Raw genomic sequence first — 18,951 nt, 5'->3', positions numbered from 1 at the left:
CACCGTTTCTTCACAAGAATTATGAGTCATTTTTCATCTAAAAAGGACTTAAAAGGTGCCCGGCAACTCTGGGTCAGTCTGCGTTCTCAGTGAAGGTCTCACATCCGTGGAACTCTTTGCCACTAGAGTTAAGGTCACAGTCGGAAATTAAACTTGTCTCCACAAAACTGACAAAGTGGCTGAAGAAAAATCAGAAGTGTGAGCTCTAGGACTGGATGTAGTATGGACAAATGGGGCCAACTATTTTTATTTATTTATTTATTTATTTTGTATTATTATATTTTTTTCTGTCTTGTCCAGCTTCTCAGGCAAATCATATAGTTGATGTAAATGCCCATATCGGCTGTACAAATCTACTTTACAAAAGAGAAGTGTGAGATACTCCTCTTGTTGCCTTATTTGTATTTGACTTTATTTAAATGTATTTATATTTGGTGCAGCCGGGTCGGAGCAGGAGGGGATATAAAGAGAGAAAAAAGAAGACAGAGGGGGAAATTGTGGGGATAAGACAGAGAGACAAAAACAACAACAGCAAACACAACAATAACAATAACAACAAAAACAATAGAACAACGTCAGCAAATAGGATACTTACAAATATGATGGTAAAAGTGATAGCAAAGAATCAGTTAGTGAAATAAATAATAATACAGAAATGACAATGAACATTATTACACTATAAATGGAGCATTGCAAATATCAATAGAAATAGCACTATTGATAATGAATAATAACAATAATTTACAATAAACAGTGTTTCCCACACATTCATTTATTTGTGGCAGCCCGCCACGAAAGAATTACGTCCGCCACAAATAAAAAAAAATATATATATATATATATATATATATATATATATATATATATATATATATATATATATATATATATATATATATATATATATATATATATATATATATATATATATATATATATTTTTTTTTTTTTTTTTGTCCTATCTAGCTCCTCAGACAAATCATATAGTTGATGTAGATGCCCATATAGGCTGTTCAGATTTACTTTACAAAAGAGAAGTGTAGGATACTTCTCTTGTTGCCTTATTTGTATTTGACCACTACTGTTTTCTGTTTATTTGTTACTGACTGTGGCAGGACACCTCTGCCTCTGTTTCACTTTATGTTGCTGGTAAATAATATGGTTGTAGTAGTAGGCTAAAGTTAAATTATTTAGTATGCACTAATTAAAGGGGCAGAGCTTTAAGAGACATTTTAGCTTTTATATTTTATAATATATATTTTTTGTAAGAACCACAATTAATAAATATATTTCAGTGAATAACTTATTGTTCAAATCTGTATATAAATATGTACATAAAGTGTTGTAATTATATTGTAAAATGGATGAATGGATGGACGTTTAAAACAAAACTGTTATTATTAATTAGTAAGTATACATTTTTTGAGCCTTTTTAGAGAAAATCATATCATTGTAGTAAATTATGCAAATTACTCGATGATGTCATGTTGACCACGCCCACAGCCAAGCCCATAGCCACGCCCCCACCGCCACAGGTATCTTGGCAGTTTATGGGAAACACTGATACAATTGTTCAAATGTAACTATACATATATGTAATGATAACTTTAAATACAAAAGAAAGCAGATGAATGGAGGGGAAGAAAGAGAAGCCAACTATATTAACCTTGTAGATTGTTATAGTAATAATAGGTTATGCTTTGTCAGTGTGCCATATGTTACCCAGTTTACCCTAGGGTAACAACGTTAATATATGTTTGATGAAACGTGATTATATGCATGAGTGTATCTATGTATGTATATGTACTTGTATATGTACAGTATGTGTATATGTATGTTTGTACAGTGAATGTATATGTACGGTATGTGCATATGTATGTTATTATTATATATTATTTTCAATGTGTTTTTTTTTTTACTTGTCTGAATCCTTTTGTATGTGGTTTACACTTTTCTCAACTTTGTTTTAAAAGCCTAACCAGGGACGAGGGTTGCAAATTAGCCTGTGGCTAGAAGTCCTATGTACTTTGACATTGGTTACCTGTGGGTAGCAATGTTTAATTGTACTGTCCCTGTCAAATAAATACATAAATAAATACAAAAAATGAATTAAATAAATAAATCCCTTTTCTTTTTCTATTTTCAATATTTTCTTAAAAATGCTCCAGGGAGCCACTAGGGCGGCACTAAAGAGCCACATGGGTTGCTGACCCCCGTCTTATAGCCTGCTCCATAAACAAAACGCTTCACATTTTGTTTTGGCTTTTGTTGACTGAGTGGCATTCCGGTTAAGTCCCCCCACAATTTATCGATGTTGTTCAGGTTGTAAGACTGTCCCGTTTGCCGCGTTGTTTACATTCCGCAGAATACAGCGACATCACCGCGGCAGAGTAATTGCTACAAGCAAAGGTGAGCGCAACACGGCGGGCCTCTTAATGTGCTGTCGAAATGCCTTCGCCAGGAGAACACGAGCCAGTAACTTTTGTTTTTGTGGGTTTTTTTTACATTTAGATTCAAGCGCCGGTTTAGGCTGCCTCCATCTGTATTCATTCTTCCGTGACTCACAAAAGAGAATAGCAAAGGCGCTCGCTACCTTTTGTGTCCCACCGCGGTCCAGGAATTGGTTTTAAATTGACCTTTACGTAGAGAACCTTTGAATGCCTCTGCCAGCCGGCAGTGATATCTCGCTGTAGAACAATCTTTATGTTAAAGCGCAGTCCGCCCCTCAGAGCTTTCATTGGAAGTAAAAGTCGTTGGCATCAATTAAGGATAATCTTGTTCAGTGATCAGGGTTTAATGACCGGCCTGGGAGCAATGAGGAGGAATGGCAACTTGGTGCCAATGAGCACAGTCCCACGACTGCACTTATCTGCTAAGTCTCGTAAATATCTGCATTAGAGGTTTCCAATTTAAATACAGTCTGGACAGAGGGGCGTTTTTCTTTTAGTTTGCTGTGAATAAAGGAATTAGCTGACTCAAACAGCTTAATTCCAATGGCTTTTTGTCCACAGGAAGTAGTTTCGTGGTGGCCATGGGCGGCTTCCTGGATGTTTCCAACTGGTTGAACCCGGCCAAACTCATCCTGTACTATCAGACCAATTCGTCCACGCAGTGGGTCCGGGATTACTGCGGACAGAGGACCACCGACCCCTGCGAACAGATCTGTGACCAGGACACAGGTTAGTGCTGAAGGACATACCTGTCAGGTTCAAACACTGATGACATCAATTAAAACAGACGAGAAGCAAGGAATCATGCAGAGACAGAGTTAAATTTTGCTCAATTGAGGAAAGACGTTATTTGGGCTGTACTCTAGTTACAGATCCAAACTTCGCTCCAAAGCAGTGGTTCTTAACCTTGTTGGAGGTACCGAACCCCACCAGTTTCATATGCGCATTCACCGAACCCTTCTTTAGTGAAAAATAAAATGTTGTTTTTTTTTCAAATTCAAGACAAAGTTATGTTGTTGGTAACACTTTAGTATGGGGAAAATATTCTAAGTAACAAAGACTTCATTCAGAGTTTTTTGGACACTCGGGGAACATATTCTAAGTAACAAAGACTTCATTTAGAGTTATTTGGTTAGGGTTAGGGTTAGGGCCAGGGTTAGAGGGTTAGGGCCAGGGTTAGAGGGTTAGGGTTATAATAAGGCCATGCCGAATAAGGCATTAAAGGCCTACTGAAACCCACTACTACCGACCACGCAGTCTGATAGTTTATATATCAATGATGAAATCTTAACATTGCAACACATGCCAATACGGCCGGGTTAACTTATAAAGTGCAATTTTAAATTTCCCGCCACACTTCCGGTTGAAAACGTCTAGATATGATGACGTATGCGCGTGACGTCAACGATTGATACGGAAGTATTGGTACCCCATTGAATACAATACAAAAAAGCTCTGTTTTCATTTCAAAATTCCACAGTAGTCTGGACATCTGTGTTGGTGAATCTTTTGCAATTTGTTTAATGAACAATGAAGACTGCAAAGAAGAAAGTTGTGGGTGGGATCGGTGTATTAGCGGCTGGCTGTAGCAACACAACCAGGAGGACTTACTTGGATAGCAGACGCGCTATCCGACGCTAGCCGCCGACCGCACGGATGATCTTGGTGAAGTCCTTCGTCCTTCCGTCGATCGCTGGAACGCAGGTGAGCACGGGTGTTGATGAGCAGATGAGGGCTGGCTGGCGTAGGTGGAGCGCTAATGTTTTCATCATAGCTCTGTGAGGTCCCGTAGCTAAGTTAGCTTCAATTGCGTCGTTAGCAACAGCATTTTTAAGCTTCGCCAAGCTGGAAAGCATTAACCGTGTATTTACATGTCCCTGGTTTAATAGTATTGTTGATCTTCTGTCTATCCTTCCAGTCAGGGGTTTATTTATTTTGTTTCTGTATGGAGTTAAGCACGATGCTATCACGTTAGCTCCGTAACTTAAGTGTTTCGTCGATGTATTGTCGTGGAGATAAAGTTCACTGTGAATGTCCATTTCACGTTCTCGACTCTCATTTTCAAGAGGATATAGTATCCGAGGTGGTTTAAAATACAAATCCGTGATCCACAATAGAAAAAGGAGAGAGTGTAGAATCCAATGAGCCAGCTTGTACCTAAGTTACGGTCAGAGAGAAAAAATATATGTCTTGCACTCCATTCTAGTCCTTAACTCTAACGTCGCTCATCCACAAATCTTTCATCCTCGCTCAAATTAATGGGGTAATCGTCGCTTTCTCGGTCCGAATCGCTCTCGCTGCATTGAAAACAATAGGAAAATATGAGGAGGCTATCAACTGACTACGTCACGCTACTTACGGTAGGGGCAAGGCTTTTTTATCAGATACCAAAAGGTGCGATCTTTATCGTCGTTGTTCTCTACTAAATCCTTTCAGCAAAAATATGGCAATATCGCGAAATGATCAATTATGACACATAGAATGGATCTGCTAGCCCCGTTTAAATTTAAAAAAAAAATCATTTCAGTAGGCCTTTAAAACAGACGAGAAACAAGGAATCATGCAGAGACAGAGTTACATTTTGCTCAATTGAGGAACGACGTTATTTGGGCTGTACTCAAGTTACAGATCCAAACTTCGCCCTAAAGCAGTGGTTCTTAACCTTGTTGGAGGTACCGAACCCCACCAGTTTCATATGCGCACTCCCCGAACCCTTCTTTAGTGAAAAATAAAATGTTGGGTTTTTTTTTTAATTCAAGACAAAGTTATGTTGTTGGTGACACTTTAGTATGGGGAACATATTCTAAGTCACAAAGACTTAATTTAGAGTTTTTTGGACACTAGGGGAACATATTCTAAGTAACAAAGACTTCATTTAGAGTTATTTGGTTAGGGTTAGGGTTAGGGCCAGGGTTAGAGGGTTAGGGTTATAATAAGGCCATGCCGAATAAGGCATTAATAAGTACTTAATAATGACTAGTTAAGAGCCAATATGTAACTAATTTGCATGTTAATAATAAACTAATTATGGTGAATATGTTCCCCATACTAAAGTGTTACCATGTTTTATTACTGGTGCACAAAATGAACCGTGCATGAACATCACCTTGTGCAAACAACAAAACCAACACAGTGCATAAACTCACAACAAATTACACACCTGCAAATCAGTCTGACTTCTGCTGTTGCCATATCCGTAATACGCCTATAGGGAGACGTTTTTATTTACACGATGAGTCGGGTGTGTTTTGACCTCCGCCGAACCTCTGAGGCCGACTCACCAAACACCTAGGGTTCGATCGAATCCAGGTTAAGAACCACTGCTCTAAAGTCGAGCCCACATGCTTCCTCTATTTATTTGGGAGGTCCCTGGTTACATCACTGAAGCTGTCGCTGAGGGAAGGGGGTAATCTCGAAAACTCCAGTTATGATTATACAAGAAATGCAAATGTCACTGGTGATATCGCCTTGTCTCTGCACTGTCCGCGTCACGGCGATGTTTGGCCTTCGCAGTCAGCAGGCCGTTCCTGGACACAAACACTGATACGAGACTGGCTCGCAATCTTTTGGATTGCCAGCTTTGCACAGACAAAGAAAAATGCCACTTCAGCACAATTGACAATAATTATAGCAACAGCCCGTAAGCATAAGAGTTGTGTGATAATATATACATAATTATTCTAACAGATCTGTGACCAGGACACAGGTTAGTGCTGAAGGACATACCGGCGTTTAAAGGGGAATTGCACTTTTTTTTTAGGAATTGAGCCTATATATTTCCCGATCATTATGAAAGACTTGACGGGGGGCCGTGGCACAGTTGGCAGAGTGGCCGTGCCAGCAACCTGTGGGTTCCTGGTTCAATCCCCCACCTTCTACCAACCTCGTCACGTCCGTTGTGTCCTTGAGATAGACACTTCACCCTTGCTCCTGATGGGTCGTGGTTAGGGCCTTGCATGGCAGCTCCCGCCATCAGTGTGTGAATGTGTGTGTGAAAAGCGCTATTTATCATTTACCATGACAAGAGATGGATTTTTTTTTTAATGTATTCTAAATATTAAATAAAAGTACTATTTCGCCCATAAAATCCAATAAATAACCATTCAAAAAGTGCCAACAATACTCCATTTACATTTTGAGACTTGAATAACAACCAAGTATTAGTGATATTGTTATTATAAGCGCTAACGTAGTGTCCCAATACCAACATTTTGGTGCTGGTACCAAATTTGTCTTTTGATACTTGTTGGTACTTTTCTAAATAAAGGGGACCACGAAAAATGGCATTATTGGCTTTATTTTAACAGAAAATCTTACGGTACTTTAAACTTATGTTTCTTATTGCAAGTTTGTCTTTAAATAAAATAGTGAACGTACTAGACAACTTGTCTTTTAGTAGCAAACAAAGGCTCCTAATTTAGTCTGCTGACATATGCAGTAACATAATGTGGGATTTTCCATTCTATTATTTTGTCAACATTATTAAGGACAAGTGGTAGAACATATTATTCACAAGAATCACCACACTCCTAAAAATGTATGCATTAAAAATAATACAAATAATCTATAAAATGTTGGCTGTGCCCACCTGTTTTTTTTTTACAATGTGCTGGAGTATAACATTATAACAATGCTTATATTTGGTAATTGTCAATTTTTGCCGCAGCCCGTTTAGGCATCAATTCATTCATAGGATGTATTTTATGCAACTATTTTGATTAATGTCCCGCTATCAAATGATTAAAAACAATCTATTCATCCGTGAGTCTTAAATCAACACACAACATCCACAGTTTCCAAAAATAATTTGAAAATGTGGACTCGTCAGACCACAGAACACTTTTCCACTTTGCATCAGTCCATCTTAGATGAGCTCGGGCCCAGCGAAGCCGGCGGCGTTTCTGGGTGTTGTTGATAAATGGCTTACGCTTTGCATGGTAGAATTTTAACTTACAGATGTAGCGACCAACTGTAGTTACTGACAGTAGTTTTCTGAAATGTTCCTGAGCCCATGTGTGATATCCTTTACACACTGATGTCGGTTTTTCATGCACTACCGCCTGAGGGAACGAAGGTCTCTGGCATTCAATGTTGATTTTCAGCTTTGCCGGGATTTCTCCATATTCTATGAACCTTTTGATGATATTACAGACCGTGACCCTCGCCCCATCCTTGTTTGTGAATGACTTAGCATTTCATGGAAGCTGCTTTTATACCCAATCATGGCACCCACCTGTTCCCAATTAGCCTGTTCACCTGTGGGATGTTCCAAATAAGTGTTTGATGAGCATTCCTCAACTTCCTGTCACGACCAGCATAGGACTCTGAACACAGATGCAGGATTTCAGAAACAGTTATATACAGTCTTACTTTCTCAGTCTTTTTTGCTACTTGTGCCAGCTTTTTTGAAACATGTTGGAGGCATCGAATTCCAAATGAGCTAACATTTGCAAAAAATAACAAAGTTTACCAGTTCAAAGGGTAAGTATATTGTCTTTGCAGTCTATTCAATTGAATATAGGTTGAAAAAAGGATTTGCAAATCATTGTATTCTGTTTTTATTTACAATTCACACAATGTGCCAACTTTATATATATATATATATATATATATATATATATATATATATATATATATATATATATATATATATATATATATATATATATATATATATATATATATATATATATATATATATATATATATATATATATATACATACACCATATTGACAAAAGTATTTGGCCACCTGCCTTGACTCACATATGAACTTGAAGTGCCATCCCATTCCTAACCCATAGGATTCAATATGATGTCGGTCCACCTTTTGCAGCTATTACAGCTTCAACTCTTCTGGGAAGGTTGCGGAGTGTGTTTATAGGAATTGTCGACCATTCTTCCAAAAGCGCATTGGTGAGGTCACACACTGATGTTGGTCGAGAAGGCCTGGCTCTCAGTCTCCGTTCTAATTCATCCCAAAAGTGTTCTATCGGGTTCAGGTCAGGACTCTGTGCAGGCCAGTCAAGTTCATCCACACCAGACTCTGTCATCCATTTCTTTATGGACCTTGCTTTGTGCACTGGTGCACAGTCATGTTGGAAGAGGAAGGGATCCGATCCAAACTGTTCCCACAAGGTTGGGAGCATGGCATTTTCCAAGTTGTGTTGGTATCCTGGACTATTCAAAGTTCCTTTCACTGGAACTAAGGGGCCAAGCCCAACTCTTGAAAGACAACCCCACACCATAATTCCTCCTCCACCAAATTTCACAATCGGCACAATGCAGACCGAAATGTACCGTTCTCCTGGCAACCTCCAAACCTAGACTCGTCCATCAGATTGCCAGATGGAAAAGCGTGATTCATCACTCCACTTCTCTAGAGTCCAGTGGCGACGTGCTTTACACAACTGCATCCGACACTTTGCATTGGACGTGGTGATGTATGGCTTAGATGCAGCTGCTCGGCCATAGAAACCCATTCCATGAAGCTCTCTGCGTACTGTACGTGGGCTAATTGGAAAGTCACATTAAGTTTGGAGCTCTGTAGCAACTGACTGTGCAGAAAGTCATTGCACTATGCGCTTCAGCATCCGCTGACCCCTCTCTGTCAGTTTACGTGGCCTACCACTTGGTGGCTGACTTGCTGTTGTTCCCAAACTCGTCCATTTTCTTATAATAAAGCCAAAAGTTGACTTTGGAATATTTAGGAGCGAGGACATTTCACGACTGGATTTGTTGCACAGGTGGCATCCTATGACAGTTCCACGCTGGAAATCACTGAGAGCGGCCCATTCTTTCACAAATGTTTGTAGAAACAGTCTCCATGCCTAAGTGCTTGATTTTATTAAGTGACTAGGACATCTGATTCTGATCATTTGGACGGTTGGCCAAATACTTTTGGCAAGACAGTGTGTGTATATATATATATATATATATATATATATATATATATATATATATATATATATATATATATATATATATATATATATATATATATATATATATATATATATATATATATATATATATATATATATATATTAGGGATGTCCGATAATGGCTTTTTGCCGATATCCGATATTCCGATATTGTCCAACTCTTTAATTACCGATACCGATATCAACCGATACCGATATCAACCGATATATGCAGTCGTGGAATTAACACATTATTATGCCTAATTTGGACAACCAGGTATGGTGAAGATAAGGTACTTTTTAAAAAAATTAGTAAAATAAGATAAATAAATTAAAAACATTTTCTTGAATAAAAAAGAAAGTACAACAATATAAAAGCAGTTACATAGAAACTAGTAATGAATGAAAATGAGTAAAATCAACTGTTAAAGGTTAGTACTATTAGTGGACCAGCAGCACGCACAATCATGTGTGCTTACGGACTGTATCCCTTGCAAACTGTATTGATATACCTGTATATTGATATATAATGTAGGAACCAGAATATTAATAACAGAAAGAAACAACCCTTTTGTGTGAATGAGTGTAAATGGGGGAGGGAGGTTTTTTGGGTTGGTGCACTAATTGTAAGTGTATATTGTGTTTTTTATGTTGATTTAATTAAAAAAAAAAAAAAAAAAAAAAAGCCGATACCGATAATAAAAAAAACGATACCGATAATTTCCGATATTACATTTTAACACATATATCGGCCGATAATTTCGGCAGGCCGATATTATCGGACATCTCTAATATATATATATATATATATATATATATATATATATATATATATATATATATATATATATATATATATATATATTCCCCATTGCACTCTTTTGCTGGTCCAACAGTCTTGAGCATATTTGTGCAGACATTAAAACGACTCTTAAGTAGAGCTAAGAGTGCAGAGTGCCACATCGCCGCTTGAGTGGCACAACTCCCACTGGTATTTCATGGCGACTACATCAAGTCTATAAGCTCATTAGAATGGATTACATCTGTAATGTATGTGAATTAATGTCACCGTGGTCAAGGGCACGTTGAAGGCTGATGCATAATGGATTACAGCAACAGATTCATACTCATATGCATCAAGATGCCAAAAGATGGAGTTTGTGGATTGTGCTGCGTTCACAGTGTCCACCCTGTTTATGCGTGGGGAGGACCGGTATTCGCCATAATTCAATTTCACAGTCGTTTACTCTCTCGCTACATTGGGAAGATTCTCCTTGTAGTAATGCATCGCCCTTTCTCCTTGTCTCTCCCACTTTAGTTCCCCTTTCATTTGTCCTTTTCAGCAGCGAGATTATTTGATGAGTGATTGCCCTCAAGCATGTTGTGTTTCCTCCTCCGGGGGGCAAACTAATCTGTCCGCTAGCGAAAATTAAAGGTGCTCTTCAGAAAGCGCTTTCTATTTGCGTCGATGTCCTGTCAATGGCAGACAATCTAACAACCTGCACCATTACGACAAACAATGGTGAACATACACTCTGGGGTTTCTCAATGCAAGCTGTTCAAAGGAGGATAAAGGGAGAATGTTCTGAACTCTTGTTTCAATGCCGCTGTTACATTTGGTAGATCCATGCTTCCCGGAGTAGTTACCACACACCGTTGACGGAGCTCAAACTTCCCATAGCTGATGTCTTGTTGACACTAGTTGCGATCAGATAGACAGCGCCTCTGCTGGTTACACCAAAGTACTGCACTACATTTAACTTCAATTACTTACTGACAAATTATACCTGTCCTTACTTCCAAATAAATTAGAAATACACTGTAACAAAAACAACAAAAAAAGTTTTGATTTTACTAGAATTTTTGCCAGAATTTTTTTAAATGAATTTTTGCGTAAAAATACAATTAAAAATACAGTCATTTGGTGGTTTATTTTTATTTTCACCTTACATAAATAATAAACAAATAATATACCATAATAACTAAAATAATATTAAATACATAAATTATATTTGTCTCAAATAAAAAGAAAAAGTGTTCAAGATATTCATCATAATTCATGTTCTGTGTAAATCCAATTATAATATTTTTAAATGTTTTCCTTGAAAATAAAGAATACAGTAATTATGTGTGTTGTATGCCAAATGTTTGCCTAAAAATAAATATATTGCAATTCGGCATACAAAAAACCCCCACCAAATTTATGTATTTTTATTTTTAGGCTAAAATTTGGTATACAAAACACATAATTACTGTATTTTTACTTTTACGGAAAAAATACAAAATATTATAATTGGATTTACACAGAACAATAATTATGATGAATATCTTGAACCCTTTTTTTTATTGAGACAAATATAATTTATGTATTTAATATGTGTTTACTTACTATGGTGTATTACTTGTTTATTATTTATTTGATCACTGGTATGTTACAGAGATCAAGGAAATGGGATAAAATTGCTATGGTATGAAAAGGGGTAGGATTAAATAAGCTCTGCTTCTTCCTACTCCTTTCGGACGTGCTGTAATGAAACAACTGAAAATATGTTGCAGAATTACATTGTATCATATGCATGTTCAAAATAAACTGCAACTGAACTGAACTGAACTGAAGTGATTTAGGGCTAAACGATTAATCGGAATTGAATCGACATTGAGGTTTTAATTAGTGCGGTAAATAACTGCAAGAGGCTGACGTTGTTTTGTTTTTTTTCTCCGCTGTCACCAGCATTTGAGTGACAGACATGTTCGTCAGTCAGAATTTTTGAGCCTCGCATTTGTTTGTCTCTCGCTCCAACCAGGAATAAATATGTCTTACTTTGTCCATTGCACTCAGCACCTTTATTTAACAATGGAATTAAAGGAACAGAGTGATGCCTTCTTTCAATCATGCACAATCTTTGTCTCGGCGGGGATAAAAGGGGTTGCCGCGGCCAACACACTTACAGTATAGAGAGCCTTGTGACTCACCAGTGAGAAGTGCCGCAAAGTAACACAAATTAGGAGGAAAAAAATAAAATTACAAAACCAAATGTCCCGCTGTGGTAATAATAGCTTCAATTCGGATGGGCAATATGAGCCCACCAACACGGACGAACGAGCGAAAAATGTCACGATCACGTCATGACAACAAACGACGTCAGACCTCATTTTTCCAACAGGAAAAAAAATATGCACTTTAAGATGTTCAACACTTATGTTGTTAAAATGTTTGCTTATAGAAATGAGTCAATTTTTTCCGATGACAATTTTTTTAAACTTTCCTTTTACAGTACAATGGTAAGTAATTCTACAGTAACGAGAAAAATAAATATATCAATTTAAATAGTTGCTTGCACTTTTGTTACTGTCAAGTTCAAACACTGATGACATCTATTAAACAGGACAAGAAGCAAAGAATCAAACAAAGACATCATTCAATTTGGCTCAGTGAGGAGAAACGTATTGACTGTACTCTTTGCACAGTTCCACCACGCTCTGGCGAAAGGTTTTACGCCACCTCTTTTATTTGGACATTCCCTGATTGCATGGCAACAGCTGTTTCTAAGGGACATGGGTCGTAAACAGCTATCGCCTTTGGTTACAGAACAGTTCAAAAGAAAAGGTCGTAAAACAGTTCAAACAAAAGGTCGCCTTGAGGGGAGTCTGGTCCTGCTTCCTCTTCGCTTTGTATTTCTTGGGTCAAGACAATCTCTTTCTGTTGATTACAATACATGAAATAAACAGTATACCTTCATGTTGCTTCCCATCCTACACAGTGGCATTTTACAAGCCTTCTTCTTGGTAGGTTCAAAGACAGCTTGTGTCTTCTCGCCGGGAACTCATTACAACACAAAGTATTGTGATAACTTAGACAGAATTATTCTGACATTTACCATACCATACCAACTTTATGTATAAAGCCATTTTAAAAACAACCACAGTTGAAAAAACAAAGGGCAGTACACCACAAACAAGTAAACACACAAACATATATATTATGATTGCAATACATTGTACACACTGCATAGTTTTTTATCGATTATTTCTTCAGTTAAAGAGCATGATGTAGACAAAAGCTCTTAGTCTGTCTGCTTTAAGTCATTTATTATTGCATAGGGCTGGGCGATATGGACCAAAACTGATATTGCAGTATTTTTAGTTTGAATACATACATACATGCATACATACATATATAGTATATACTGGTATCTTTATAAAAAAAAATAAAAAATCCAAATTGCTTAACAGTGCCTCAGTGTTTTATGGTTAGGTAACCAATGTTGAGAGCACTCAGATTATTTTTTTCTAAGTAGTAACGTAATGTGTTGTTTATTCTTTAACTTGGCGGATACTGTGTCAAAGCAATTTTTGTTCATTTTGTGTATGAATGTTAGGTTTATATCCTCACGCGTGTGCACGGGGACAGATGGAGCTTCTACTTTTCAGCCAACCAGCCGATACACTACAGTAGCTTAGTCCGCACAGGCTATGGGGAGAGGCACTTTTAAACAGAGTTGCAGTTAAATATATGACACATGGAGAAAGCAGCAGAGAGAAGCTATCGTTAGCTTATGTGCTAAGTCGCTAACAGAAGTGAACAACATAAACAGATAAGTGATAAAGTCGCTACAAGGAGAGATATAGGTTCTTAAGAAAATTGGTGTATTTTAAAATTTGATTGATTGATTGAAACTTTTATTGGTAGATTGCACAGTACAGTACATATTATGTACAATTGACCACTAAATAGTAACACCCGAATACGTTTTTTCAACTTGGTTAAGTCGGGGTGCACGTTAATCAATTCATGGTTAAAATAAAGCTGTAGTCACTCACCAATCGCCAAATTCAGTCGCTGTCCCAAGCATTGCATAACTCGGCGGTCGAGAGGTCTTATTAAAACAAAAAAAAACTATGATGCGTGTCACATGCGTCATTTGAGAAGCCTCTGAAAAACACGCAAGGGGCGGGGTGAGCCAAAGAGGATGCCCTGTGCTTCGCCTGTCAGGCGCAGAGAAGTTCAAACGGCCGTAACAAAAGCACTTAAAAAATACCGGTATGGCGGTATTGTCTCAAATGTATGCCACTTTCTAAAATGCATCGGTATTAGGTATTATTTCGCTCACCCCTATTACTGCATATTGTTCTGTGTGGCACCTTGAGACAAGAATATGTTGATTTGAGAGTGTAAAAGTAGCATGTCTTTCTTCAATTGTATGCAATATAATATATCAAAATCGCAAATCGATTTGAAATCCCAAATTTGGAGAGAAAAATCGCAATGTTTTTTTTTCTCAAAATCGTGCAGGCCTAATTCGATATAAAAAAACACAGAATTACTCTATTTTGATGGTAAACCTCTGGCAACTGAACTGTCTGTTATTAACGTAACATCTACGGTCGTGGTTTTTACAGTGCAAATGCAAAAATGTAACCACTTTTATTTGTACAGTAACATTCTGGAGTTATGCCGTGTTATCAAATGTACTTGATATATGTTGGTTAACTTAGTAAATGACCGTGTGATCAAAGAGGCACATTTCCAATTGTATGCTGCATTTCAAATCATCATTCAAATTACAACATTACTTTGTTGCAAATTAGGGCTGAACGGTTTTTGACTACTAACTTGACTATTGTTTATGCCTTTGATTTTTTGGGTAAAGACTACGATACACGATGATACTATTCGTCATGAAAAAAGATAGATAAAGGTAGATATATTTATATGATATATAGTTTATATAGGCTTTTTTGCTCAATTTATTTATTGTTGATTGTTTTCCTTTCTTTGTTCTACAATGCGCCACAGGGGCATGGAAATGGTCCTCACAGTGGACCATTGGCCACACATTGAACACCACTGGGATACTATTTTACCAGGAAGGCAAAGTGTTTCCAAGCTCCGTCTTCTTAGCACTTAATGGTCATGAGAAATGTTGGGTTCCACATCTCTCGAGGGTTTCTGTGCGCCTTGGACTGCGGTGGTAATGCACACATCTGGGGCTTGTGGAGGCGGATCTCCACACGCGCGCATAATACTCTATCCTCCGTGATTGCTTTTTCTGTATTTAATCACGGAATAAATGCATAGGGCTAAGATTACACACCCGTCTCGTTCACTTTTAATGCACACCTGCACTCTCGATGTCGACAAAGTCGATCCCTTCTGCTTACGTCCTATTGTCTGGCAAAGCAGGTGTGTTTTAGAAGCACAGTTTCAATGTATAGAACAGGGATGTCAAACTCATTTTAGATCGGGGGCCACATGGAGAGAAATATACTCCCTAGTGGGCCGGACTGGTAAAATCACGGCACGATAACTTAAAAATAAAGACAACTTCAGATTTTTTTCTTTGTTTAAAAATAGGACAAGCGCATTCTGAAATTGTGCAAATCATAATGTTGTTGTTTTTTTGTTTTTTTTACAATCACCTGTTGCGGTTAATAGTATATATACTTTATTTTGTCGTTATTTATATTTTCAGAATAAATGATGTGATAATGTTCATCAGTCAACTCAGTGGGGTTAATTTTCAATCTATCAAGATAAAAACAATTATATCAAATTCAAATTACAGGATGTTATTTATGTAGTTTGATAATTTTCTTCGACTGATGTACTAACATGCGGTTTATTTTGTACATATGTAGCACCTTGTGGTTAGAGTGTCCGCCTTGAGATCAGTAATCAACAATCTGATTCCCGAGCGTGGCCACCGCTGCTGCTCACTGCTCCCCTCACCTCCCAGGTGGTGGAACAAGGGGATGGGTCAAAATTTCATCACACCTAGTGTGTGTGTGTGTGACTATCAGTGGTACTTTAACTTTGTCAAGACGTGGACTATGGGTTGTTTGTTTTCCCGAGTTGCAAGGGAAGTTGGAGCGGACATGGCGTGCAGGTAAAGACATATTTATTTTTATCACTAACAAAAAGAACAAACAAAGAGCGCGCACAAGGCGGAGATTCAAACTTGACGATGAAACAAAACTAGGACTTGGGCAAAAAACTATGAACATGAAACAAATAAACACTTACTGTGACAAGAATACACAAAACTCACGTGGCAAGAAACGAGCAGCATGAAAACTATGGCAGCATGACAATGGCATGAGTAGTAAGGATCATACTTGCCAACCCTCCCGTTTTTAGCGGGAGAATCCCGGTATTCAGCGCCTCTCCCGACAACCTCCCGGCAGAGATTTTCTCCCGACAAACTCCCGGTATTCAGCCGGAGCTGGAGGCCACGCCCCCTCCAGCTCAATGCGGACTTGAGACTGAGTAGAGACAGCCTGTTCTCACGTCCGCTTTCCCACAATATAAACAGCTTGCCTAACAAATTCAAACGAATGGAAACAAGAATTTCAGTTCATCCAGGACAGTTCGAAGGGGAAGGTGTATGTTGCCTGTAAATATGTAGAACAGACTTCTCCATTGAACACGGTGGCCGAAATGATATACTCATCATGAACGGAGAAGTTAAACAGGACAATACTGCCATCTAATGGATAGCCACCGGAACACTGAAATTCAAGTATTTATTTTATGTAAATAAAATAAATAAATAAATATATATATATATATATATATATATATATATATATATATATATATATATATATATATATATATATATATATATATATATATATATATATATATATATATATATATATATATATATATATATGTATATATATATATATATACATATATATATATATATATATATATGTATATATATATATATATATATATATATATATATATATATATATATATATATATATATATATATATATATATATATATATATATATATATGTATGTATATATATATATACATATATATATATATATATATATATATATATATATATATACATATATATATATATATATATATATATATATATATATGAAATATATATGAAATACTCGAGTTGGTGAATTCTAGCTGTAAATAACCACGCCCCCCACCCTCCACCTCCCGATATTGGAGGTCTCAAGGTTGGCAAGTATGGTAAGGATATCAGATAGCATGGGTGTCAAGGAGGTAATTTTAAGATTAAAGTACCAATGATTGTCACACACACACTAATGTCGCCAGACAGACTGCCTGGCAACTGCAAGCTTAAATAATACCGACCTGATTAGTGGCAGGTGCGCGAGTGCAAAACGTGAGACAGGTGAAGCTAATGAGTAGTCATGGAAACAAAACAAGCAAGAGTGCACAACCAGGAACTAAAAAGAGTCCAAAAAATAAACAGCACATGGCCAAGCAAAAACATGATCAACAGACATGACAAACTTTAACTTAATCATCTACAAAGATACAAATAATTGCTATTGAGACATCCAGTGGACACATTTAGAACAGCTGTTTATTTCATTCAAAAACTTCAGGTTCATTTTTATATTTAGCAAACTCATCCCGCGGGCCGGATAAAACCTGTTCGCGGGCCTGATCCGGCCCTCGGGCCGTACGTTTGACACCCCTGGTGTAGCATTTGTTTTTCCTTTTTATTTTTTAACATTATCATGATTAGATATTCCAATTATGGAATACAATATGAGTTTTTAAAGCCTCTATGTAATTATCCCCTGCTTCCTCTTTGCAGTTTAGAGAAATAAACACACTGGCTATAATTGGAGCAGTTACTTTACTTTTTAAGCCATTAGCGCATGAGTAGTCTTTTTCCGTGTTTTTTTTTTAGCTTTGCTTCAGAATGTTCTCAACATGTGTAACATTATAAAATGCAGTGCCCATGTTAAAAATTGGTGCGCCGATATCATTACTTGAAGCGTACAGTATAATTATGTCATCATCCCAGAGCAGGCGCCAGCAATTAAATGCAGAACTCAGTGTGCGTTCCGTTGATGATGTCGCCCTAATAACATAATGACTGGAGTTATCATTATATTACTTTGCGGTTCCCCCATTATTTGCCAATTCATCCTATCCAGCAGTTTAACAGCCTACTAAGGAGAAATGTATTATGGCATCCATCATCATAAGTATCCTCGTAAAGATGCGACCATCTTCTTGCTTCCTTTGTTTTCCTAATTATAAATAATGTCTTCGCCTACTCGTAACTGACGTGGATTTTTTGGGGGGGAGGGTGAATTGATGTCATTCAGGTGGAGATAAGTTGTGAAATAAGTGGAGAGCTAATAAACAAAAGTCTGTCACATTTACAAAATGCTTTCCAATATCCATTTTGGACAAGAAATTCAATGTCCAAAATGTGTTCAAAGTGCATTATGTATACCTTCAGGTCATGAAAACTGAACTGCAGTCAATGACGTTCCAGGGGAGACATAGCAGCTTTGTAAAATAAAGAAAGAAAAAAGAGGTTCCCATCAACACCCCCATACCATCACAGCTTTTGAACTTTGTGCCTATAACAATCTGGGTGGTTATTTTCCTCTTTGGTCCGGAGGACACAACGTCCACAGTTTCCAAAAAAAAAAAAATTGAAATGTGGACTCATCAGGCCACAGAACACTTTTCCACTTTGCATCAGTCCATCTTAGATGAGCTCGGGCCCAGCGAAGCCGGCGGCGTTTCTGGGTGTTGTTGATAAATGGC

General features: G+C 37.4%; 1 protein-coding gene across 3 annotated transcripts in view; it reads left to right on the top strand.

Annotated features, from left to right (window-relative positions):
* The window catches only part of LOC133638425 (astrotactin-2-like), a 910,889-nt gene that overhangs the window by 510,098 nt on the left and 381,840 nt on the right, over positions 1 to 18,951 (top strand). For all 3 annotated transcript variants that reach the window (XM_062031014.1, XM_062031015.1, XM_062031013.1), the window contains exon 8: positions 3,012 to 3,179. In XM_062031014.1, coding sequence (XP_061886998.1) covers positions 3,012 to 3,179 — 168 coding nt within the window. The remainder of the gene's footprint in view (positions 1 to 3,011; positions 3,180 to 18,951) is intronic.

This window comes from Entelurus aequoreus, linkage group LG21, assembly GCF_033978785.1.
Source record: "Entelurus aequoreus isolate RoL-2023_Sb linkage group LG21, RoL_Eaeq_v1.1, whole genome shotgun sequence".
NCBI lineage: Eukaryota > Metazoa > Chordata > Actinopteri > Syngnathiformes > Syngnathidae > Entelurus > Entelurus aequoreus.
This window is presented reverse-complemented; position numbering and strand designations above follow the sequence as displayed.